The following is a 27,122-nucleotide window of genomic DNA, read 5'->3' on the forward strand; positions in this document are numbered from 1 at the left end:
AAATATCATGTAAAAAGAATGCCTCTTCCTTACGCCATTTAAGGGATTAAGAGAAAGCAGTTTAACAAACCCAGGTTTCACCCAGAGAATGCGGTTTATGTGGCCATGTAAATGCATTTGCGGCATTTTACAGATTTTTTAAAAGTGCGCATGTGCGTGGAACAGACCGGATACCTTACATCATAGGATGGAGCAACACAACATATCAACAAGTCAACATAGCGGAAAGAATTCAACATTACTGGGAGTACAGTAGGAAAAGCACTTTTGTACTTTTGACATTATAAAATATACCCATGTATACACCAATTTAAAATATCAACTGCTGTCTCTTATGTCCGCATATATGCACTCAAGTACATTGGGGGAATCTCGGAGTTTGACGTAAGAGGGGAAACCCCACTTTTGCAGCGCAATTCCGCTGCAGGCCGCGATAGAAAGTTAAGAAAACAAACACAGCAACAAATCTGGAATATCTGGAAATAAAGTGAAGCAACAGAGAATAAAAAAAGCGAAGTCTTCCTCGGATCCCTTGTTTGTTATCTACACAGATATCTTGTGCTAAACAAATCCAGCGACCAACATGATATGGCCTTGTGGCAGGGCGGAGGGCGGGGACGGGTCGTGATTCTACACACCCGGTTCCAAATCAGGCTGATTAGCCCGAGAGGGATAAAGGCCGACTGGAGACGGCAGTGCAACAGAGAGAGAGTTACGTACAGCTGTCCGACACCTGTGTGTGTTTGACTTTTTGGTTCAGTTTATAATTAAACTATTATTTATACTATCAAGCTGTTTTTCGCCTCCTACTTTCCATTAATGTGTTACACTGGTGCCGAGACCCGGGAAGGAGGAGGGATGCGCCGTAGTAGAGTCCTCGCCACTACCATCCACCCCAACGGAGCAGCCGTGGCCATCCACCAGGGGACGGAGGAACCCGGCCGCCTGGAAGCAGAGGAACGGCCGCCGACCTCGAGGGGAGGGGCTCCTAACTGACCGCCTGGAGCGGTCAGGGCCACTACCAGGGGTGGAGGCGACCCCTACCAGCCGCTGAAACGCGGCGGGGTCTTAGACCGCCGACCGCGAGCGGGGAGGGGCTCCTGGCCGACCGCCTGGAGCGGGAGAACCGCTGCCAGGGGCGGGGGAGACCCTTCCATCCACCGAAAACGCGGCGGGGCATTTCGTCTGCCAGGGGCTGGAGGACTGCCTCCGATCCGCCCGGGGAAGCACGGCTGTCATCCACCAGAGGGTGGAGGAGTGGCTGAGGACCAGGCTACGGCATATCGAAGAACCAGCAAGTTAATTTTTTTTTTCTCTCTCTCTCCTCTCTCTCTCCCACTGCCTCTCTGTGTTGGCCTTTTCCCTCTCTTTTTAAATGTTTTTGTTAATTTGGCACGATCGCCGTTACAGCATGTAGGTGCCACATTTTGTTTTGTTTCCCTCCCCTTGTCCCCTCCCCTGATCCAGGTAGACGGGGATGACCTGTCGGCAGATGGGGCGGAAGGCACGCCCATCCCCGGGAAAGAGGGGGGGGGATGTACATCATGCCGGGGGCTCCCCGGAATGAGAAAACGGGGGAGGAATGTGGCAGGGCGGAGGGCAGGGCCGGGTCGTGATTCTACACACCCGGCTCCTAATCAGGCTGATTAGCCCGAGAGGGATAAAGGCCGACTGGAGACGGCAGTGCGACAGAGAGAGAGTTACGGACAGCTGTCCGACACCTGTGTGTGTTTGTCTTTTTGGTTCAGTTTATAATTAAACTATTATTTATATTATCAAGCTGGTTCTCACCTCCTCCTTTATCCCTCTCGGGCTAATCAGCCTGATTAGGAGCCGGGTGTGTAGAATCACAACCCGGCCACGCCCTCCGCCCTGCCACAGGCTTGTAGTAGTATATTTTCAGTCTGAAACTTCACAACATCCTCCATAGATGTAATGTGAACACAGCAACATAAAAAGCTTTTTAAAATGTAAAATGTAAATTGACTTGGCTTTTACTGTCACCATGCCTCAATCAGCCACAAACAGCAGATTGTGACTCTTTCATCATGTAGGGTCAAATTGTCCCTATATTTTCAATTATAACAGCACAGAAATGTTAAGCATTAACATTTTTACTTAACATATTTTAATGCAACATTACAATTAAAATCATAACTAACCTTTGGTTTTCTCTTCAGCAGCCTGAAAAAGGAAGAACAAAGTTAAACTTAGACATGAAAACTTCCACAGGTCTCTGTAAAAATAAAAAAAATAAACACTTTTGACAATGCATGTTTATCTGTACTCCAGAACAAAAGAAAGTAGTAAGAACATATGATCAGTGGCTTTCACAACAATCAATTGTATATTATTAACCATTCTGTATATTCACCTACTGTATGTTGCCCCTTTAAATAATGTAAATACATTCTCAGCTCACAGAGGATGTTGGAATGTGGTAAATTCATTACAGCATCCAGTGTATTTGCTTCAGAATGATGTTAAATGGAGATCTTAGTTCAAAATTATTCAGATATATTGTGCTAAACCAATCCAGCGACCAATAGGATATGACCTGTGTCCCCTTGATGAATGTTGCCTGAGTAAAATAAAGCAGGCAAAAGTAGTAGGCGTTGCTGTCTTTGTAACATTGGTATGGTGCTCAATTCTTTGCGTTACAAAGACAGCAATGCCTACTTCTTTTGCCTGCTATGAAATACACTGCACAAAATGTACATAAACCCAGATTTTCAACAGGCTGCTGTGAGCTCTAGGCCTGTAATTTGACACTTGTGGTTCAGTGGCTGTAATGTCTTAGAAGCTTATAACAGATGTAGTTAGGTGTCTGTTAACCAGCTTTTATAAAAACGACAGAAGCAAAAGTTTCAAAACAAAAGCTTGTGGGTAAAAGGAAAGAAACTCTCACCTTTTTCTGAGCAGCTTCCTTTTTCTTTTCGTCTTGCTTTTTCTTTTCTTCCATCAAATGGTTCTCCTCTTCTGTTTCTAGTTTTGTTCCAAGGCTGTAAAAGAATATCAACTATTAGCCCTATTCTTTCAAGTAGAGGGAACGACAGAGCAAAACCTGCTAAACATTTTCATCTTTAAATGTTATGCAATAAAATATAGCATTATATGAGCTTATGCCATAGACTTAAAAAAGTTACAGCAAGTAATACAAGAAACATGACAAGCTCATTTCAGCATTGAGATTCTTGATGCATTTCATTGCACCATCTTTACTGATTTCTCAATAGAAAGTAGTTCTAAAACACCTGCACCAACTGCACCCAAGCACAGGGTTGACTTGGCCAGATCTTTATTATAGTTTTAGAATTTTAAAGGTTTGGGTCAAATCCTAAAACTCAAAACTAAAACTCAATCTGCCATTTATCTGTAGCCAATTACGAAAATTCATAAAACTCATGAAATTATAACTCAAGCATGCTATAGACAGGAAAACCCAGAGTAATTAAAACGTAGCCCTAATTATTTCTAAACTTGGCAATACATTTACAAAATATTTTCAGTAAAAGCTTATTTAAATTTTAGCTGACTGATTGAAGCTGATTGGTGGAAAAGTATGCCCATGATTCCAGCAGAGATGTTTGACCAGTCACCTCACTTTAAATTGGTGTTTATAACTGCATATCACTGCAGCACACTAATTAAGCATCTCACTCAAGCAGAGTGCTATTTTTCTAAATATCAGCAAATTATGATTGCAAGTGTGATATTGCTTCTATAACAGTTCTTTAAAAAGATGTTAATATTGATTAACTTACATTTTAGACACAATATGACCAGTTTTTTTCTTTTATTTATGTTTTTAAGACATACACTCCGCTCACAGAAACACTCCAACTGAAATAATTTAAGCTGAGGCTATATAATGTTGTCATGGCTTATTTTACTTGAAAAGTGTTACATAGTTTCTTACTTTAGCCAATATAAAGCAAGAAAAACAAAACCCTATAACAAATAAAAGATGTGCTATGGGTGGACGACTAATCGACTAGTCGTTCAACAACTTACTAGTTGATTAGTGGGGTCGACAACTAACATTATTTTTTTGTGGTTTTAATGGGAGAGGCAATACTTAAATTAATTGAGATGCAACATCTTGGAGAGAGTTTTTGCATGATTATAGCTTGCTGTGTTTAAAAGTGAATAATAATAATAAGTTTAGCGTCCGTATATTTCTCTTAAAGGTGTCTTATTGGGGTCACGTGACAATAACAGAACCTAATCAATTACACATTATTATCTTTAACACTAACTAGTCTTTCAAACAACCAACTGACTAATCAATTATTAAAATTGGTAATTTGCACATCCCTAATATCAATACCATGATGCTGATGAAGGGAGAGACTCAATGTAATAAACTTGTGTGGCATCACAGACTAAAATGAAGTCTGGTTTGCCATGAATATTAAGATTGAGCCACAAAAATAAATACGCTTCATCAAAAACAACAAACAGCCCAAAATAGAATAACTGATTTTACCGGCACATTCATTACATAATAAAGTCAACATGCCTGAAGTTAAAATAATCCAGAATCCAATCACTGATTCAAAACCAGGCTTGCAAAAATAAATAATAAACTGTTTCAAGACAGCTTTTTTTTGTTTTATTTTTTACATAAAAAAAGGTGGCATGAATCTTTGGGCTTATGCCAACAATGAAGAATGCCCATGAATAAAAATTATAGGAAAAAAAAGACGTGTTTGAAATTTAGAAGGACATTTCTTTTAGAAATAAATACATTGACTCTCTTTTCTTTTATTTTATGCCACCTGTTTTTAATAAACTCTGCATGAGTGGGTGACAGTTAGAGTAGAGATAAACAAATGCAACATGAACCACAAGCATCTGGAAATGTTACCTATCGACGCAAGATTGCTAGAAGCATGTTAAGTAGTTAAAAGGAATAGTTCACCCAACAATTTACTCAATTTCTAGTCATTTCAAACCTATATGCTGTTATTTTTCCCGTATAATTTCTGACTACCTGTTTTCCATACAATGGCAGTAGGCTATAGCTCCAAAAACGTCATTTAATTCATACAACTCATGCACTATATTCCAAGTTTTTTGAAGCCATACAATCGTTTTGTGCAATGAAATTACAGAAATTTTAATCACAAACAAGTTGAACTACGGCCTATGGCGCAGGTTGGACATCTATTGGTTCCAACCTACCAAAAGTCATGACGTCAAACCTGCGCCATTTTTTATTTGAGAGCCGCATACTGACTTTCACGAATAATTTGTTTTGAGAGTGAATCATGACGTACATTTTGGTCTGTTTATCACACAACAGTATCGTATAGCTTCAGAAGACTTTGAATATTCAGTCATACAGACTAATTTTATGGTAGTTTTATGACCTTTTATGGTGGTTATATTACCTGACTAGTCAACAAGTACCAACATTGTATGGCAAACAGGGAGTTGATCATTTTACAATATTTTGTATTAATATAATTCCCAATGCGCTCCAAGTCCTCATGGTGGTGTAGTGACTCGCCTCAATCTGGGTGGCAGAGGACAAATCTCAGTTGCCTCCACATCCGAGACCGTCAATCCACGCATCTTATCACATGGCTTGTTGAGCGCATTACCGTGGAGACCTTGTGCATGTGGAGACTCACGCTATTCTCCGTGGCATCTATGCACAACTAAACATGTGCCCCACAGAGAGCGAGAACCACATTATAGCGACCACGAGGAGGTTAACCCAATGTGACTCTACCCACATTAGCAACCGGGCCAATTGGTTGCTTAGGAAGCCTGACTGGAGTCACTCAGAACGCCCTGGATTCGAACTTGAGATTCCAGGTTTGGTAGTCAGCGTCTTTACTTGCTGAGCTACCCAGCCCCCCCCCCCCAATATAATAATTATTAAAAATGTCTCCTTTTGTGTTCAGCAGAATAAATAAACAGCAACTAGGTTTTGACCTTAAATAACCTTTGACGAACAGGTAAAGAATGTCTGAGATACAGATCCCACAACATGACTGGTTTAAACTTTATTTATATGCAATGTGTTCCAAGTCACAGCCAGAGATATAGGATGTAGGAAACAGTGGTATGTAGGTAGAGAAGAGAGGGGGAGGAGAACTGAGTGAGTTGAAGAGACAGTGTAGGTGTGGTGGTGGGGGGGCTAGACGCTCTCTGGGCACTGAGCCAAAAAAATGTCAGTGCTGCAAAACAAACAAGAGTGCGGTGAGCCCACGGGAACACGCTGGCTAGCAACAGCAACACACAGAGAAAGAAATCTGCAGCCCCTCCGTCCAACACAATCGAGCATTAGAAACCCATAACTTCCGAGCCATTTGAGAAGACCAGACCTGACATGCCTGTAAACCCCTGGATGACATGAATATCTCCTCTACTAAGCCAGCCACACTCAAAAAACAACACAGATAAAATACAGGATGAAATAACTTTTAAGGACTTATTTAAATAAATAGTTATCAACTATCAACTACTTCCAACTATCCCTTTAATAGAACTCAATTTTAGGTTCAAGGTGACCATGTTTTTATATTAATTTATGATTTAAATCATTTTCATCATTATTTTTTCAACTGCTATCCCTAAGCAAATCATAAGGTTCTTTAATAGGGCCTATACGCATGCCATAATTTCAATTCAAAAGAAAATTAGTTTATTTCCATAAAACTTTCTTTATTGAGTGGATGATGAAAAGCCTACAAGTTGATGTCACAAAGCAACGTGTTTTAAATAACTTTTGAATAAAAGTATGAGAGTGACGCTGTTCCGTCACTCTCATTATTGTCCCCTTAATGACATTTCATAATAATGTATTTTTAATGTCTGTATTTCCTTAATTATGACATTACTCATATATGTACTGTTTATATCTAGTTGTAAGCCATAGAGCAGCCTATCAATAGTTCATGTCTGAGTCTAGAGTAGGGGTCACTGTTGTTGACTAGTGCAGTTTCGTCACACTTTAACAGTGTTTAGCATTCCATTAAGCTCATAACTAAATAAACATGCTGCGTGACTATAATGAAGGAGTATGACAAGCTGTAGATTGGCATGCCACATGCAGGTGCAAGGGACTTTATATGAATCAAATACATACTCCTCTCTCTGTCTGTTGATCGTGTGCCAGTGATTAACCCTCTGCCTACCAATGCTTGCACGCATGCTCTGGGTTGCCAACCCCTGGTCTAGAGAGTAGGTTATAACCACTATGGAAAATGTTTCATGCTATTCAGGGAACATATCAGCAACCTTATTGTATTTAACGGTTTAATAGTTTAATAATCTGATAAGTATCTAAAAACATACATGCATGACAACTATTGGGCTACTATTTAATATATCTGTCAACTTTTCAGCTCCATGGTTTGTCACTTCCTGATACTGTTGATCATCGTCTGTCTATGGCTGTTGCAATCGAAATTGGGGTATTTGTCAGATATCATCGATATTCGATTACATCGTCCTATCGCCCAGCCCTAAAATACACTGCAAGAAAACAGTGAAAGTGTGACTTGAAATTGTATTTTAATTAAGTTGCAGAAAACTTCCCACCAGCCTGAAGTGACAATGAAAAACAGCGAAAGGTGATTTTTTTATATGTTCAGCTCCTGGCGGGCAAACAGCCTCTAAAAAAATATCTTCGGTGGATTGACTCGCTGTCATAGTGGGCCAATGACTTTCATCTTCCTGCAAAGTCACTAATGAAAACACTTTCACAAAGCTCTGCTGACAATTTATTGCCCTAATAGATCACACAAATGCCTTCCATAAAGACCCCTGTCATTATACTCAAATCACGTAGGTCTTTCAGCGACTGCACATTTGTCTCAATAAAATGCAAAGCATCCAACAGTTCAGCACACTAATGGACTAAGCATAAGAGGAAACTCATGTAAGGGGGGGGGTGCTAAATTGAGAGTGATCAGTTCTAAGTTTATTAGTGATGCATCAAGGGGGGAAAGTGCCAACTTGAACTTTTGCAGAATTAAAACAAACAACAGCCCATGGCTTTTCATTGAGTTTTCAGAGCGGTTTCAGGGATGGGTTAGAGATGTCAAATGTAACAGTAAGTCAGTACCAATGCTTCAATACCAGTCTTTTGGCAGTATTGGTAGTACTGATTCAATTTAGTACCCTAGTGCTATCAACAAAGTCAAGCCAGCCTTTACCACATATGTTATTTATTAGTAGTACTGTATGTCAACAATAGAGTTTGAACAACCACAGTCACGGAAAATTCTCATCGTAAGAGTTTTTAATAACTGCATTTTACTATTTTAGGTAATGATGGCCTAATGAATGCATTGTGTGAATGTGGCAATTTCTGTGCCAAACAGAACTGTTTTCAAACAGGTTTCCCCAAACAATCTCTCCATCCTCCACTGTTCAACAAAACAGGAAACCCTGCCATAAACACAACACGCCATTAGTTGAGTCAACGTTGCTATGTCGGGTAGGTCAGATGCTCAAACAAAGCAATTTTGAAAGCACAAAAAAGACAGTTTACAATTCAGTAAAATCAAGTCAACATGGCTTTACGGTCTTTGACCATTAGGTAGGAGAAAATCATTTTAACATTCAAAAATGTAAGGAATAGTTCTCCCAAAAAAAAAAAAAAAAAACATTTCAGATTTTCTCACCCTCATGCCATTCCAAACCTGTATGACTTTGTAGAAGGATGTGGAATATAAAACTTGAATAGTATAGAATTGTATAAAAATAAAAATAAAACGTTTCATACATTCTTCAAAATATCTTGTTATTGTTCCACAGAAGAAAGTCATATGGTTTTGGAATATACATTTAATTATTATTATTATTATTATTATTATTAGTTTTTAGATACCTGAAAAACTTTAAGGAATGTTTACTTAATGTTATGAACTTGATTTCTTCTTGCACAATTTATTACATTAAGACATAGGCCTAATGACAGAGCTGTCGTGTTGCATGAAACCAAGCAGGTGAAATATGGAAATCTAAATTATAAATGTGCCTTTCTTTAAAGGTTAATAAATTCAGAGAACTGCTACGTTTCATTGCAGTGAGGGAATCTTGCCCTTGAAAGACCCATTTGACCATCCATTTGGCCCCAGTTTTCAACCAATCAGCGAACAATGTGACACTTATGCTGAAGACACAACCTGAAGGCTCAAAATCTCAACCTCCTCAAATCTCAAAGCACATGCCTGAACGGAGAGGCTGGCATACAAAACTTTATAAAGGGATCATAACAGCTCTCCATGCTCAAATAGAGTCTCCAGAGACTTCATAATCTCAATGCTGGGCACAAGCTACATTAAGGTACTGTGATGAAAGGGCTACTATGATATTATATACCATGATGAAACAGTTTGATGAGGGTCAGTGGGACACAGATCGAGTTGAAACCTTCAGAGATTAACATAAATCTAGGTTTGGAAGTGATTGTTGTTAGTGTATCATATCCAAGCAAATACAATTATTGTGTTATGGATGGACCAGATTGATTCAAGGGATCAATGTCATTATTATCAAAGCATTATTGCTTTAGTGTTGCCAGAATACCAAGGTCTGCACACAAGACAATCAAGAGCAAAACAATCAAGATATGGTTTGAATGTGATGATTACTTAAATGATTGCTTAAAATCTGCTTAAGGCATAATGGGGGACCTTTGTTCAATAAATAAAAATCACTTTCCTTGGTTGCTTACATAAAGGGAATGTGAGACTGAATAAGACATAATCACTCACCTAGAAAACAGAACCTCAAGGAAAATAAATTTAAGGTTAAGATTGCCAGCACTATGTGATTCCTTAAGAGTTACTAGTTTGATGCATGTGACTGTGCTGAGATCAGATGGGGCTTGTGCGTCTTGGATTCGCTGAATACAGATGTGTTAAACTAACTGAAAAGTGTCCAATGTGCAAACAGTGTAATGCTTATGTGTCATATCGCTGTGCATTTTCAATACCAAGTGCAGAAAATAGCAACAAACTTGCCATTTCTTCTGTAAACAAAAAATGTAAGGTGGAAATTAGTCAAATAAAATAAAGTAGACAACGACAACAGGTCTGACAACAGGGATATATAGACAAACTGAGATATAAACACCTATAAGCCACTGTTGCCTTTTAAGCTATTTATTTTATAGCAATATAATACTAATTCCTTATAACACTGTAGTTACTATGGTATGTAAAAGTAGTAGATTCATACTAAATTTATCAGGAAAAAGGATGAATATGATAAGGTAGTTAATAGATACTTTCTGTCTGTCTGTTTGTTTCTTAACGCCATGCCAGCTTCTATGGTTATTTTCATGGCAAAAACCAGCTAGGCTATACTTTTTAAAGTGTTGTTAATACTTAAAATTTTTTAACATGTAACATAGTTTGCTTTATAGAAACCAGTTCTGTTGATCCACTAATGTAAATGAGGAGCCAACCATGGTTTTATCTTTGGTTATTATGGTCTTGCTCAAAATGCCACAGTTAAGCCGATGGTTACTATCAGGGTTGGGAGGGTTACTTTTGAAATCTATTCCACTACAGATTACAGAACACATGCTATGAAATATAATTTGTAACGTATTCCGTTAGATTACTCAAGGTCAGTAACATATTCTAAATACTTTGGATTACTTCTTCAGCACTGGTATATTTTTTCACTTGTTTTGACTACAAAAACTCTGCCAGTACAGTAAGACAAAATACACATTAAAAATACATTCTCCTAAAAACCTAAATATCTTATGCAGTGTTGTTTCAAAAACAATATCAATCAAATTGATCTTGTTTTAAGGATTTTTAGATATTTTTACAGGAAAACAATACAAAAATTATTATCAAGAATAAGATTTTTGCCCTAATATCAAAGGTCTTACTAGAAAAAAAGAAATTATGATCCAGCGTGAATTTTCTTGATTAAAAAAAAAAAATAAAATATATATATATATATATATATATATATATATATATATATATATAGTGTGTGTGTGTGTGTGTGTGTGATTGTGTCTGGTAAAATGTGCATGTAAAATGGTTAGAAATAGCATTTTAGCTTAGCGTAAAGCTGACAATTTACACAAGGTTTATTTCTATTTCTTCTGCTCCAGACTTCAAACTTACTTCTCTGTCTGCTCGTATGAATGTAACACATCATAAGAAAGTGTTTCACCGCTGTTCAAATGCACTTTTCATTTATATGTATAAATGTTTTCCATCTGAAAGGACTAAATATTAAATTAAACAAATGACAATAAAATGCAAAGTAATCTCTGCAGTAATCAAAATACTTTTTGAATGTAACTGTATTCTAATTACCAATGATTTAAATTGTAACTGTAGTGGAATACAGTTACTTATATTTTGTATTTTAAATACATATTCCCATTACATGTATTCCGTTACTCCCCAACCCTGGTTACTATGCAGGAACTATGGTAAAGTTTCACAAGGGATAGCAAACCAGAGTCAACTAAATTGATTTTACTCCAATAACCAACAGCTACAAATTGCCAAATATGAAGCCACATGGTGCAAATCCCTAGCCAGAGTAACGCTGGTAAGGCTTCATAAGAACAATGTGACCTAAACTTTATGGTAATCTGAGCATTACGTGGCCCCTTTTGGTCTGACCCTTTTTACTCCTGAAGAACACAGCCCCTTTCAAAGGTCTTGCTCTGACAGGGGGCCCCTGACCCTGCAAGGGGAGCAAAAGCTACCGCTGCCAAATTAGCAACCGCACCACATGTACAGTTTGACATTGGTGCCGTCCTCGGATAGAAAGCGTGTTGGCATTATCCTGCATAACCGAGCAGCTTTATTCAGTTCAGTACAAAAACGTACCATAGTAACCATCAAAATACCATAGTTCCTACAGTTATTGTTAATACAATAAAACTGTGCAAACTTGGTCACCAATGTCATCAATAAAAGCAATTAAACATATTGGCAGAAGGATTCTAACAGCTTAGCTATTTATTTATTTATTTTGTTAAAAACGCGTCTCTCGAGACATCTGCGTTCGTGGCGTCTAGGTTTTTTTATTAGCACAAGAACACGCTCGGTGTGAACGGCCCCTTAATCGTATTGACTTTTATCGTTTTATAGTAGTAACAATAATTGTAGTATGGTACTTTGGAGGAAACTATTATCTTAGTAAGCTTTAATTACAGTAAACAAAACCCAATAAACTCTTTAGCCGCATTTTTCGTTGATAAAGACCAATCGCCTGTTATTATAAACTGTAATCCTTCTGTTGTTTTTGGTTTGGGGAATCTGAATCTTTCCGTCATGAGAACGATTGTGCCTGCAGCTAGAGCCTCAAGCAGACGGTACATTAACAATTTGTGACATTTCTAATCGAAATCGCGCAAAAATAGACACCATAGTGGTGCTCTCCCTGCCATTCACTGACCTGGATAAGAAAAAGGCGAAGGCTCAATATTATGACAGAACTGTGGCTTGATTCCCCATACCAATCGGATCAATGTCAAGCGCCCAGGGAAATACTAGGGATGTCTCAAATCCAAGCGAGTAAGTCGATGCACATTTTTGAGCATCATAGGCACTATAAGATGCACATGATGCAAATACTGGACACATGCATTTACACAACACAGTTCGAGTGGCAATTGTCAAACTCCAGCATGGAATAAGCGCAATAAAATAGGCATAATTATATGTTGGTCACATTGCCATGCATTATCCACATCCGACCTGCTTGTATCAATCTTAAATACGACTATAATCTGTAAAGGACAGAAAGTTATCTTGCATCTGTATATGTATATATATAGGGCAAAGTTGCTGTTTGGGGGAGTAAACATTTGCACACGCAAGCTATTTCTAGCCAACAAAACAGAAAAGCCCTGGTAAAATAGAAAAGACCGACGCATTAATTGTGCAGCCTTTGCAAACCATAGAAACGGACCACGTTAAGTTTTAGTGATCTCGTCTCATTCGGTGTCCCCGTTCAATGTCAATGCTGTCAGAAACAAAATAGCACAAAAGAGAATCCTAAAATGACGCATTAACATTGTACACAAAAATGATCACAACCCCGCCCACTGAGATATTTTAAGCGTTTTCAATAATTGCGCATCTTACCTTTATTTTGCACACGGAGCAATTGTGGTCTGCTGTTCAAATCTGATGCGCGAGCTGCATGGTGAAGGAGGATGTTGTCGATACCCGTACTGACACTGATCAGATATTCTTCTTCAGTCGCAGTCAGACACTCACTCATGCAGTGAGCTGCAATGGCGAGCTTGACTTTCCAGTTGATGAATTCACCTCTCAATATGCAAGACAGTGGAATTTATCCAGGAGGAAATCTCTTTTAAAATGTCAGTGCAAACAGTGAAAAGGACTTTGAACGACGATTTTGCGCATCATCTAGAAAGCTTGAGGTTGATCAGCTGTGACATTTCGGAAATTTTTAGGAGCAACTACACACGCGCGCGCTCACACAGACGCGCGCGCGCGCGCGACACACACACACACACACACACACACACACACGGGCAGTTTGAGCTATTTTGAATGACGTTTTCACATCGAGAAAGTCGATGTTTGGATGTATAAAGTGCGTAAAGGGAAATATGTTAGCATGCCTTTAATTCGCTAAAAAGCATGCAAACGAGTCTACACGAGCAAATGTACCGATGCTTAGCGAGTAGGAAAATTCCAATGCATCCATTTAAAATGATAAAGCACTGACGTGAAGCGTTCACTGGGCTTTCGTCTGCGGCGCTCCAGCAGCCATTTTGTTAAAACTGACAACAGCGGCTCAAGTCTCAGTAGAGTAAAACAGGAAGTGCCCCCGTACCCCAGCGACATGTCACGTGGCTTCCACTGACAAACAATCCAACCCCTATGTTAAAATATTACTCAACCTTTTATAGTTGCTATGACAACGAGGACTGAGGTACTACCTCCCTCCCCCAACACGCATACATACTGACGAACAACACTGTGCAGCCAGCCCCCTCTTGTGTGCTCTCGTCTAATGGAGGCCAAATAAAGCTTTGTCAGCAATACTTTAAAACATGTACATTAAATACATCGTTGTTTTAGAGAGTTCTGCATGCCTGAAGCAAAGCGAGTGCATCCATTTTACCTCGCCTCAAATGTTGTTGTATTGTAGACATTCTTGCACCAGCAGGGGGCACAATTTCAACAAACAAATGGAAACAATCTGAAAATGATCTCTTAAAGGGATAGTTCACCCAAAAAAATTAACATTCCCTCATCATTTACTCACCCTCATGCCATCCCAGATGTGTATGACTTTCTATCTTCTGCTGAACACAAACAAAGATTTTTAGAAGAATATAACAGCTCCGTAGGGCTATACAATGCAAGTTGGACAACACTTTGAAGCTCTAAAAGGACATAAAGGCAGCATTAAAGTAATCAATACAACTCCAGTGGTTTAATCCATGTTTTCTGATGCAGTATGATAGGTGTGGTTTGAGAAAGAAGTCATTTTCCCCATAAATTCTCCCCCCTGCCCAGTAGGTGGAGATATGAACGAAGAATGCCAAAAACAAAAGAAGAATGTGAAAGTGGAAATTTAGGCCTATAGTAAAAAATAACTTAAATATTTATCTGTTTCTCACCCACACATCATATTACATCTGAAGATATGGATTTAACCACTGGAGTCTTATGGGTGACTTTTATGCTGCCTTTATGTGATTTTTGGACCTTCAAAGTTCTGGCCACCATTTACTTGCATTGTATGGACCAACAGAGCTGAGATATTCTTTTAAAAATCTTCATTTGTGTTCTGCAGAAGATAGAAAGTCATGCACATCTGGGATGGCATGTTATTGAGTAAATAATGAGAGAATTCTTATGTTTGGGTGAACTATTCCTTTCACTGCATGAGACTTATCAGTTGAAAATTACAGCCCATATGCACAGACAATCCATTTCCAACGTATTCATCTATCACTGACGGATCATTTAAAAAAGAAGTGAATGGCATAGACGTACTGCTTTGTTCTCTCATTTTTTTTATTATTATTATGATGATGATTTTATTTTTTTTATTATTTTAGTTTAATTCCTTATGTTTTATATTTAATACACTGTTAGAATAACCTTTGGAATCCTTTTATGCGATGCCGTTTTCAATTTAGAAATAGCAAACGGCAAACGCATCAAAATCGGAACAAAACAGCGCTATCCGCTACCCGCACCAATTATCAGCATGGCTCAAAGGACAAAGTAGCCTGAGTGCAGACAGCTGCGTTCACGAAACGTTGATTATTATACCGCCACGAGGACCAATGAGAAACACAACGCGAGCACAGAATTGTGCGTTTACTCGCGGATCCGGTCTCGCGCTCTCAAATGCACAGCACTGTGAGAAGCACGGCGCGAGTCGCGGAAACCCTTTGAATTAAGCACCTTCTCTGGTGCAAACCTTTATGAAAACCCTTGGTGAGTAAACTAGTTTAAAATCACATTAAACAGCCCGATATACTGAACGCCATCGACCTGATGAACAGCAGCACAGATATAGCCTAAATAAGACTTTTCACACATCTGCGCCCTTTAAAGAATTACCATGTATTTAGTATAGTAGGCTATTTTAGGCAGAAATATACTCATGATAAATATAATCATATTACTATTAAATTTATAATAGGCTACATGTCAGGGAATATCATTAATTTTTATAACAAATATGGACGTTTCTAAATGTTTATGTATTTATAGTTTTAAATTTGTATTAAAAATAATTTTACATCTAACCAGGGTAGTGACAAACCATGCTTGGTTTTACCTGTGGTTACCATGGTCTGGTTAACCACTGTTAAAACTATTTTAAAAAATATGGTAAATGGGCAAATGTAAAATAGGATCAAGGGCTTTAAAGTCTGGACATTTGTAAATGATTGACAACGCTAGTTTTCCTTCTGTGTCAAACGAAACTCCACCACAGACAATCCCGCAAACCCCACCAACTTTTTAGGACACATCATCCAGTACTATCATGCATAACTTTCCAAAGGCAATTACTCTTGATACTGAAAGGCATGTAAAAAGACTATTTGGGCATGCAAGTATGGTCAATAACTTCTATTACAGCCAAACTGGAGGCATTTCACATTTCAGTACTGATCCCCCACTGTCCTGCTTACAGCCATATCTCAGCATGGAATGAAGAAGACAAATATGATCAGAGAGCTGGCCAAAACCTGATCTCACTAAAGACTCATCTCTCTCACCCTTATTAGCATTCATTCACCAATGACAGCCAGATCGCGTCTGTTGGCCAGATGAAAATGAAGGGATGGCTGAGTCGCTTTAGGTAGTTAAAAAACAAGGACCCGTTGATAAAGACGTGCTGACAGACCTTCAAGGGGCCAATTAAATAACAATCCGCCCAAATGTCATCTGCATATGGATTACAGCTGAGATATGTAATGCGGTGACAGTGGAAAAACTTGATTACTGAGTACGTTTAATGATGAAGTATGTATAGAGGCATAAAATCTCGGTTTGGCAGGGAGGGCTAATCACGGCTGATGGCAATTAATCTTGCTAGTCGCGATAGTCCAGACCCATTATTCACAGCGTCACCTCTTCAGCACAAGAGCAGCGTCACAGAGTTGCAGAGCGGGCAACCCAGAGGCTCACCCAGGTTCAATGCACTGAATAGTGTACTCTTTTGGGAGTAACTTAAGACATGATTACCTTTAGTGCGTGAATGTATTGGGAATGTGTGTTGATTTACAGACCAATGACATGTGTGCATGCCTTGTGGGTTGCAGGTTGGGCATTTCAGGGCTGGATTAATTTCCCTTGGGACTTTTGTAATAGATAAGGGCTAGAACAGGACCAGGCATTACAAATCACAATGTCCAAGTGAAATGCTGATGTTAAAATTAGAGCATACCTCTGACATAACTGTCACATTTGAACAAAACTAAATCATCGCCAAAGAAACCAGATAAACTATACAAAACAGTGGAGACAATTAATTTATTTATTACCCATAACCCATACCATGCAGAATCTGCAATTGCAGAACTAAGCAGAAAGCTTGGCATATTTGGGCAAAATTAGTCATTTGCACAGTTCTATACGTCCCCTGTCCCTTATTTGTTCATTAAACTATTCAGTTTGTTTAATTATTGATTTGCTTTGGATAATTTTTGCAACCACTGAAAATGTAGTACTTTCAGCTCTGTTGAACACAATTAAACTAAATCCATTCTGTAGAATTTGTCAGACTGTCCCCCAAAATCAATGCAGAAAATACAAAAAAGTGTCTAGAGTCTTCCCTGGTATACCCATATCTGTTCATCTAACATTGCTTGTGCAATGAAACAAAGAATCCAGCAATTCAGCTTGTATAATGATGTTTATTTTCAATATATTATCACTAGTTGCCTTTTATTTTGCCATACACATACGCTTAGTGAATAAGCATTAAACTCTTGTGGTCTCCATGGTGTTTGTGGAGCAGTGCAGCAAGGTTAATCAGATTTACAGCACACATAACCATAATTGGCTGCCTTTATAGATTCAAATGAGCAATTAACTACAAGCAGCCTGCACGCTTAACTTTCATTGGAAACCTGTGAATGAGTCACAATAATAGTTTTGATAAGAAGCCCACACAGACAATCAGAGCTTCCTCTAATACATCTGAGCAGACCTACTTTTATAGCTCAATTTTACATGAATATAGGGCTGTACATATTTTTATAGCACTACCATCAAAGTGTTGGCTGCATCTACTCTTTCTTTATTTTTTATTGTTCTCCATATCTTCCATCTTGTATTTTAAATTATTCGAAGTAGCCACCTTTTGCCTACATTACAGCTCTGCACACTGGGCAACTGGGATGCCACCCATGTATGCTAGACACTTGTTGGCTGCTTTTCCTCCACTATCCACTCCAAAAGTATTAGTTTTGTCAAGAAATTCATACATAAGTGTTATTTATATTTGTCTACAGAACTAATTTCATACTTTTAATGTTGAGCCTTTAGATCAAAAGGTTTAAAAAGTCTGTGAAGTATGTCTAAACTTTTGACTGGTAGAATATTTTAAGCACTTTGAACACTGTAAAAAAAATATTTTTGATTCAACTCAATATTTTTAGTGCCTTTTTTGCATGGGCTTTTTTTTTTTTTTTTTCCTCACAGATTATAAAGTAATCCAAACTGATTGAATGTAGTTGTAAAAACTTAAATTTAGTTAGCTGAACTTAGTTAGTTGAACTTAAATGTTATTTAGTTATAACAACCTCACATTACTGAACTAAAAGGCCTGCCGCAGTAGAGTTAGTGTTCAATGAACCTTACTTTACTTGACAAGTAAACCCTGCAAGCTTTGCACTGCTGGATCTTGAGGCACAAGCTACACGAATGATCTTTGATTTGATTAGGAGATGCATATTGTAGATGTCACCCCTTTACACACAAACCTCAGTAATGGTGATACTCATCAAACATTCAATAAAAGATTTGCTTTTAACATCACCACACAACTATTAATCAACAGTGATGACAAAAACAACAACAGCAGTACAAATAAAATCTGCAAATAGCAAAAAACAACACTAACCTCATTATTTATTCATGTTGCAATACATGCTGCGGGCTAGCAAATCTGTGTATTTTCAGACAACTTTGTTAAGCGAGTTGAGATGACAAATACACTTGTTAAATCAACTTAGGTACATGTTCATATCACAACTTAATATGTTAAATTGGCTGGACAATTTAGTTGTGTCAACTCAAAAAAGCACCTTGATATAACTAAATATCAAAATATTTTTACAGTGTACATAGTTAAAGAATATTAGGGCATTTGCACTAGGGATGTGCCCGAAGCCTAATACCTTATTCGGAAAGGTACGAATAATGACTTCAAAACGATTCATCTGAATAATATAAAAAATATTTGTATGACTGATTATCCTAAAAACACAAGGATAAAGGGACATTTTAAATAAAAATATCCAAAATTACAACGAATTTATGAATCTGTGCAGCTAATATTTCTTAATTGCAAACCTTATGAATGAAAATGCGTATGTTGTGATTTCAGTTAGGATGGGCGCGGTCTCGACTCCATTTGCGGTTCTTGAACTCTGGTAAAGCGGTATATAAATGTAACTATTATTATTATTATTATTATTTAAATAAATAATGGTGTCCTATCGTAAAAATTCCTGATAGACTTATGGGACTTTAATCTGTTTGAAGGCTATATATTTGTATTTATTATTCACTGAAAAATGTGTGCTTGACATTTCACATTTTGTTTGATACCTCCTGCCTCCAGAATAATGTTGTTATACATGCACAGACAAATTAAAATTCTGTTTCATGCAGATATTAATATCTGAAATACCAGGAGAAACCACAACATACTCCACAGTTAATGTAGCCTTCAAATTCAGCTTCATCTGATAAGAAAAAAGAATAGAATAATATTTTTTTTTAATAATTGTATTATAACAATAATAATTATAATAATAATAATTATTATTATTAGGCTTTTATTATGAAAAGGTATATACAAGGCATATTTTATTAATAGAAACTATAAATGTAAGAGTAACTTAAAAATGGGCGTTTCATTTAGTTTGACGCACTTCCGGTTTAAGCCCCGCCTACACCCAGTTCTATTCGAATACAGAGACAGATAAAGATAATTTTGTCAAGAACAGGTACAAATAATAATAACAGATAATGGCTTCGTGGCACACCCGTAATTTGCACTCAGCATAGTTTATGTTGGATCTTTATCCTATGTTAATTTTGTGATTTATCTCTTGACTCCTTCTTTATGGAGGGGTGATAACCAGATCAATACCATAACATTCTCAACAAAAAAAAAACAAACATTCAGATTCACTTAATACAGTCATATAATGCATTTTGTTTCTTTAATAGCAGATCTTACATCAGCACTCAAAATAAATCTGTTCATTTTAACCCAATTAAATCTGACCCCAGACTATGAGCGACAAAAGCAAACCCCAGTGTCAATAAAATGATGAAGAGCCCAGGCCAATAGCCCATGATAGAGAAAAGACCTCAGCCGTGCATTGACATGAGCAGTTTTAACAGCTGTCATGCTTTGTTTATGATACATATGTGTGGACAGAATACCAGGATGTGACAAGGGAAACTTCCTTCACATACAAGTAGAGTCTCAAGAGATCGGAGCCTGCCATAAGAGCATGTTGACAACAATCAGCTCAAGCATTCAGGATTTCAGGAAGGAAACAGTGTACAAAGACAGTAAAGATTGACCACGACAGCTCTTGAAACAAAGACAGACAGTGAAAGAGAGTATCTTTGAATACATTTTACACTGTCATACTTGAAATGTTGATGGAGCTTTAACCCAGCAATGGGAACAATTGCTTATTTTGATCACATAATCCCCCATTCTATGTTCAGTTGTTATTACATACTTTGTTATTATTATGAGTTCTTTGTACTCATAATTTATTTTTCTCCATATGTGGCAACACCTCTAAACTCACCAGGGCGCGATCTGAGACTAAGATGTTTCTAGTTGATCAATCAACAACAGATGAAATGAGGGACTTAGATATATAAAAAAAAAAATCATGTGGAGTGCCAGCGGCTTACAACATCCCTTCAAGAGCTATAAAAAAGCCCTGATCATCAGCGTTAGGTGTGTAAATATTATCCAAAATCAATCTTTGCCCCTGAATTTCTGCTAGAACAGTAATGACTCTTCCTAATTTATTTTTAATCTGTTTGAGACATTTGAATTGTAAATGCTTATTTATCATTGCAATGACTCCCCTGCTCTTACTTGAGCCAGCACTAAAGAAAACATGTCCACCCCATATCTTCCCAAATTTTTCAGCTTCCTGTGGGGAAAGATGTGTTTCTTGAAGGAACACTATATCATATTTGTTACGTTTAAGAAAAGAAATAACCTTCCTTCTTTTTATGGGGTGCACCAACCCATTCACATTCCACGTGGAGAGAGACAATCCACTCATATTAACATTTGACATTTTTACATATTAGAAAAAATAGATTGTGTGTCAAAAATAAAATGATAAAGACCACATTCCAACATTAGTGCCACAGTCAAACCCTGAACTTCCCCCAGAACCAAACAAACAGAAAAAATAAAAACGTGTGCATTAACCCCGCACACGACAGCGCCAACTGGCATCCATCCCTCTAAACACAAACTGTCCATGTACGCCTACGAGAGTCCCCACGTCAGATTGCTCAAATCCGATGGTTCCGAAAAATTTTGTGAGACAGAATTACATAACAGAAAATAATCTATAAAACAAACTCGAGCCAATAGGCAGAATAAACACAAAGAACATGTAGATTTATTCACAAAACTATCTCGAAGGTGTGTTCCTCCACAAAACAAATTCCAACCGCTAGCGGAACCAGCACACTAAATAAAAAAATAAAATAAAGCCGTTCAGTCTCCTGGGACAGTCAAACGAATGTTCAGTGAGCCGGCTGTTTCATGAGTGCAGGAGATGAGCTAATCCTTCCAATGTCCTGCAAAAAATACTCCACAAAACAAACTCCAACCAGTAGGAGGCATAAGCACAAAGAACGAGCAGATTCATCCACAACTGTCCCAAAGGAGTGTTATTCCACGAAACAATCTCCAGCCTCTAGGCGGAACCAGCACAAAAAGAAACAAAAAAGGCGCCCAGCTTCCTCGGATGGTCAAGTGTATGTTCAGCGAGACCGCTCACTTGGAGGCACATGAGAGACACACCATGACTTCCTCAGTCCATTGATTTTATGAAAGACATCGCTTGTTGTGGGCATGTAAATATTTTGCGGCCATCCTTAGTATCTATTCTCAATTTGGCCAGGAACTTCAGTGTAAAAGCGACCTTTCGTCAATGCAAAAGTTCCTTGAAGGTGTGTTACTACACAGAACAAACTCCAGCCACTAGGCGGAACCAACACAAAAAGAAACAAAAATGGCGCCCAGCTTCCTCAGACAGTCAAGTGTGTGTACAGCGAGACAGCTCCCTTGGGGGCCATATGAAAGTCACCAAATGGTTTACTCACCCCATTGTCTCTATGAAAGACAATGCTTGTTGTGGGCATGTAAATATTTTGTGGCCATCCTTAGTATCTATTCTCAATTTGGCCGGAAACATCAGAGCAAAAGCGATCTTCCGTTGATGTAAGTTTCTTGCATTCCTTTAATCGATCACGTTTTTCTCTTGTTGAATTCGCAAAATCTGGGAACAAGAAAATGCTGTGAAAAAGCGTTCCTTTGCTCCTCACATCGAGATCTTTATCGGATGATCTCAGAAATTTGGCCAGAATTGCCTGTCTCCCTCAGTCAATCTGCGAGCCGGGACCCTGTGAGCTCGCTCGATTTCCAGCTTGTGGCCTTTTATGTCGAGCAGACTCGGAAAGAGCTCATCTAGGAATTTCACCATATCTCGGCCTTCTTCATACTCAGGAATTCCAACAGTTCTGACATTATTTCGCCGGCTATGATTCTCCAAATCCTCCAGTTTTTCCAAAACGCGTTCCAAATCTACTTTGGCAGCTAGCAGATTAGCAGCTAATTCCCTCTCCGATGACTCCAGATAATCGATCTGTCTCTCAATGTCCCCGATTCTTGTAACCATTTCGTTTCCATTGCAGTAATCGATCATTGTATTACAGCAAGATCCTCTAAGCCTGCAACAACTTTCGTCAGCATCACAGACGTGCTCGCCAGTTGGCGTTGGATTTCTCCCGCCGCACCATCCAAACCGAGTCCCTGGTCTGCGGGCCCATCCAAGGCACCAGCTTGAGCACGTAAGTGTCTATTAATATCTCCAGAGCCTGAGGATTTTGAATTCTTTGCCAGGTTGACTTCAAAGAACAGATATGTAGCAGGGTGTATTGAATCTCACCAGTTTATGACATAAAAATAGTTAAAAACTAGCAAAGTGCGCAGAGTTCGCTGTTTACACGTCTGCTCTTCGCATGGCGTCACATGACTCGCCGACTACAGTCAGTATTAAACTTGTGATGATCTTGTACCTGAAGCACGTTCATCCATTCAGCTATTAGTAGCCTATCTGTTCTCAATGCATTTTCTGTGATCCTTCCTGTGCTGTCAAGTGAAGCGGCGCAAAATCAGCTTCAGCAACATCAGCTTCGTCTCTCACAGGCTGCTCCCTCATTTGTTTGTGTGTGAGATGATAAAGTACAGACTGCGTCCGCTATAATACAGAACGCAAATCTGATCCCTTATATACTGTATGTTACGGACTGTTGGCAACTGTTATGCAACACATGATGAAAGTTTGTCAATCAATATGCGGACCTAACCAGCCCAATTTTTGACCGGCCCAGCGGGAATTTTCCCGATTAGCCACTGAGTATATGACTAGATTTGGCGGACAATAATCAGAGAAAGAGCATGACTTTGATCTTCCTGATCAATACTCTGATATTGTAAGGGAGGGGGTGCATCCTCCTCACCATTTCTTATTCATTACACTTTATTGATGGAGATGGATGGTGAAGTGTGTATGTGTAATGTTATGCAGAGGTAAACTGTTGTAATGGGATTATTGTGGTATTTAGAAGCACCATACCCATTCAAACAGATTTTGTGGATTTTATCTACAACTTGTGCATCTTTGAAAATTAAGTTTGCCTTATTATTATGGGTAAAAAAATTTTTTTGTTTAAAATGCTGTGGTAGAAATTGCTACATATCTAAATTTGGTCAGTCCAATCGATTTGCAACTTCCGCAGAACTATTTTTTACATTTGTGGTGAATGTAGATGAATGAATCCATAAAACTATATGACATAAAAACACAAGTGCTGGTAACAAAGGATATACTAGGCTAGCCCCACAACTAGCCCTGTTCATATAAAAAACACACATTAACACAGCTGAGAGTGAAGCAGAGTGCTGGGTGTAGACGTTGGTAATGAGCATGCCACAGTTTCTTGCCTACAGCTTCCCTTTTCCCCTTCCCCCATTCCCAGCGTCACAGTGATGAATGCATCGTTCCGCTTAATGACCCCCAAGGTCATAGGAATAGAGTAGTGGAATTGAGCTTCTGCACCATGCAGCAAGCCGCAGCCCACTCAGGTAACAGCAGCATAACTCACTCTGTACTGCCAGCCACTGGGCTCCCTCCAGCACCAATCTCAAATGTAATCAAACTGGCTTTAATGCAATGTGTTTTGGCGTAACTGTATTGTGGGGGATTGAAGGACAAAGACAGAATGAGAGAGGGGTTAAACCACACATATTGTAGGGCTTTACTGGTTGTTTAGATCAGTGTTACTATCAGAAATAATTAATAATTATTTCTTTAGTTATTAATTAATATTTAAATTAATTAATTGAATCTAACTCATTAAAACCTCATATGGGGCTCCAGTAAATGTAGTGTGCTACGTTTAGGAGCAAGTTTGGTTATTAGCAATAATTAATAATTATCAAAGATAATTATTAATGATTAAAATCAATAGAACATTGATGAGAATCAATGTTAGCTTTTTTAAATCCTTTAAATCAACAATTATCAAAGATAATCGTTAACTGTTAACATCGATGAAACATTAATTAAAATTAACAATAGCTTATTGATCATTCAAATTCAATCATCAAAGATAATTATCAGTTATCAAAAATCAATAGAATATTAATAAGGATTAACATTGACAGGGCACCACCCTGGAATTAGGGACTAATAACCAGATAGTAAAACAGTCTCAGTATTAGATTGTTTTCTTAGGAAAATCGACATCCGAAGAATATAAATTTTCGGGGAAAAAACAATGAATGAAGGTTTGAATCCGAGCACTGACATCCCGTCAGCATGACACAGGCGTATGCAAAACAAACCAAAACACTTCTCTTTGTAATATAAACAAAGTTTATTTATGCAGTAATATCAATTAATAATTAATACAATGCAGTCAATAAACTTCCGACTTACAACTACAAACTAAACAGTGATATGATTAGATATGGAAATAAAATAATCCTATAACACATAAGGTGTGTGTGTGTGTGTGTGTGTGTGTGTGTGTGGTTAGTACGAGAGAGAGAGAGATGACGGCCCTAAAGCCGATTTCGCGATAGTGGGAGAGAAAGCAGCTGTGTTTATCACTCAGAGACGCGGTGGACGGCTCGTAAAAGTCCCGCGTTATTTGACTCTTTAATGGATGAACTCAGTTGCTGTCTCAGCCGCGATGGCGAAATTGCACAACAGTCCAATTTGGTTGGACCACAATACAGCAAAACAAATTTGTGATAATTAATACCCTGAGTATTAATAATGAGCGGACATGGCGGTCTGTAAACTGTACAAGCAAAAACCTTGAAACACAAGAATAACACACTATAATATTCTATCTCTGCCCAGACGTAAACCTCTTACTTGAATCGCATGAGGACACAGGTAGAATGTGTTTTCCTCCGTCCTTTAACTATGACCCGGTTCCTTGAGGCTCGGGTGATGACGGGAGGCCGTTTCCTCGCTCTGTCGGCGGGCGGTACGGCTGTTGATTCTCGGCGGGCTGGCAGAGAACTCAGAAATGTCGACTTGATTGAAGATGGAAGAGAAATCTTTAATCTCTTCACTTCTGTAGGCAAACGGATGAAAATGCGAATTGCTCGGCGGTCTCCTTCGGATCCGTTAGTGTGTTCGGTTGAACACAGAGAAATCTCAACTCGTCCAGCGAGATGGAGATTGTATGGCCACAGTTTCAAGTCGGACGTTACTTCCTTGTGCCACGAGGTTGCACCGGAGAGCAGTGAAGGGCTGTGTCCACACACTGCAAACAAAGTCGCTGGAAGCAAATCCTGGAAGCATTTCAGAGGTATTTCAACTCCTGATGATGTCATGTTTGAGGGACGTTCTGTTGTGTGCCTCATCCAATAGGAGTTGAAAGTTCGATCCTTTAGTGAGCAAGGCTTCATGGATTTGTAGTCTGTTTTGGACTCCCTTTGTTTGATTTTGCCACGATTTTTATCAGTAAGATTTATGACTTGGGAGGTGGGGGCTTGAGTTAGGTTTTTACGACTGTATTAGGCATGCCCCTGTCTTCTATCTGAATACATGAGGCCCAACATATACACACACAGCTGCAGTTGCATGCAGTGAAAACATCCTGTCTAGTGATCGAGTGATACAATGGCCCCCAAAATATTTGGAATTTTAAGCCACATTTTAAAAAAATTTGAATTCTATTGCATTTAATGAGTAAACATCAAATCAAAGTGGCATCTGCAAATGATGCAGGACCTTTTCTAAGAACTAACCTTTTTAATTCATTTTCGCAATTACTTTTATCCAACATGTGATAAGGGGATTCTTAGTGTATGTATGAAATAAGTTCCCCAAACACTGACACAGGTGTCCACACAGGTTGTTCCAATAACATTTTTTAACAAGTGTCCAAATACTTTGTCTTCATTTTGAACAATACATTGTTTTATAATCTGAAACCTAACAAACCAAACCATTAAATGAAATGTTTTGCTTGAAATGTGTTTGTGCTATTTCTTAAAAATAAAAGACCCACTTTATATTAGGTGTCTTTAACTTCTATGTACTTAAGCATTTGATACAATGTATTTATTATGTACATACATGTTGTTGTTACATTATACTTACATTTAAAGTACTTGCATTTAATGACATCTGTAGATACACTGTTAACCTTAACCCTAACCTAACCCCTATTCCTTAAGCCCTGGGTATTCTTCTATTTTGACGCGAACGCTCAGTGTCTGCGTACAGTCAAAAGCGAGCCTGTCAAAGTATACTCCATATAACTGTGCAAGCATACACAGGAGTTTGGCGCATGCACGCTAAGACTGCTTTGAGACAACGGACTTTCTATTCATGAGTTTAGACCCATAAATATGTCTTTATATTCCTTCAGACTCGAGGTATACAAATGCAGGTATCTCCAGGCCTCATCACACAAGTGCTCTTGACTTGCACATCCACTACTGTTGTTTTTACCTTCATCTCCGGATGTTTAGCAGAGATTACATCTTCTTAGCGCTTCTTCGTGACAGCAGTGGCTCAAAATGTATGTGTTGCCACCTTGTGGATCCATTAATTAGTGCAAATAACT

The 27,122-nt window shown here is 38.4% G+C and overlaps 1 protein-coding gene across 5 annotated transcripts in view; it reads right to left on the bottom strand.

Moving 5' to 3' along the window:
• The window catches only part of LOC127451447 (trinucleotide repeat-containing gene 6C protein-like), a 103,282-nt gene extending 89,171 nt beyond the window's left edge, over positions 1 to 14,111 (bottom strand). For all 5 annotated transcript variants that reach the window (XM_051716167.1, XM_051716166.1, XM_051716165.1 and 2 more), the window contains exons 1-3: positions 13,101 to 14,111; positions 2,909 to 3,002; positions 2,163 to 2,184 (exon numbers count right to left, since the gene is read on the bottom strand). In XM_051716167.1, coding sequence (XP_051572127.1) covers positions 2,163 to 2,184; positions 2,909 to 2,962 — 76 coding nt within the window. In that variant the 5' untranslated portion in view covers positions 2,963 to 3,002; positions 13,101 to 14,111. The remainder of the gene's footprint in view (positions 1 to 2,162; positions 2,185 to 2,908; positions 3,003 to 13,100) is intronic.
• Positions 14,112 to 27,122: the final 13,011 nt, after the last annotated feature.

Source organism: Myxocyprinus asiaticus, chromosome 14 (genome assembly GCF_019703515.2).
Source record: "Myxocyprinus asiaticus isolate MX2 ecotype Aquarium Trade chromosome 14, UBuf_Myxa_2, whole genome shotgun sequence".
NCBI classification, from domain to species: domain Eukaryota; kingdom Metazoa; phylum Chordata; class Actinopteri; order Cypriniformes; family Catostomidae; genus Myxocyprinus; species Myxocyprinus asiaticus.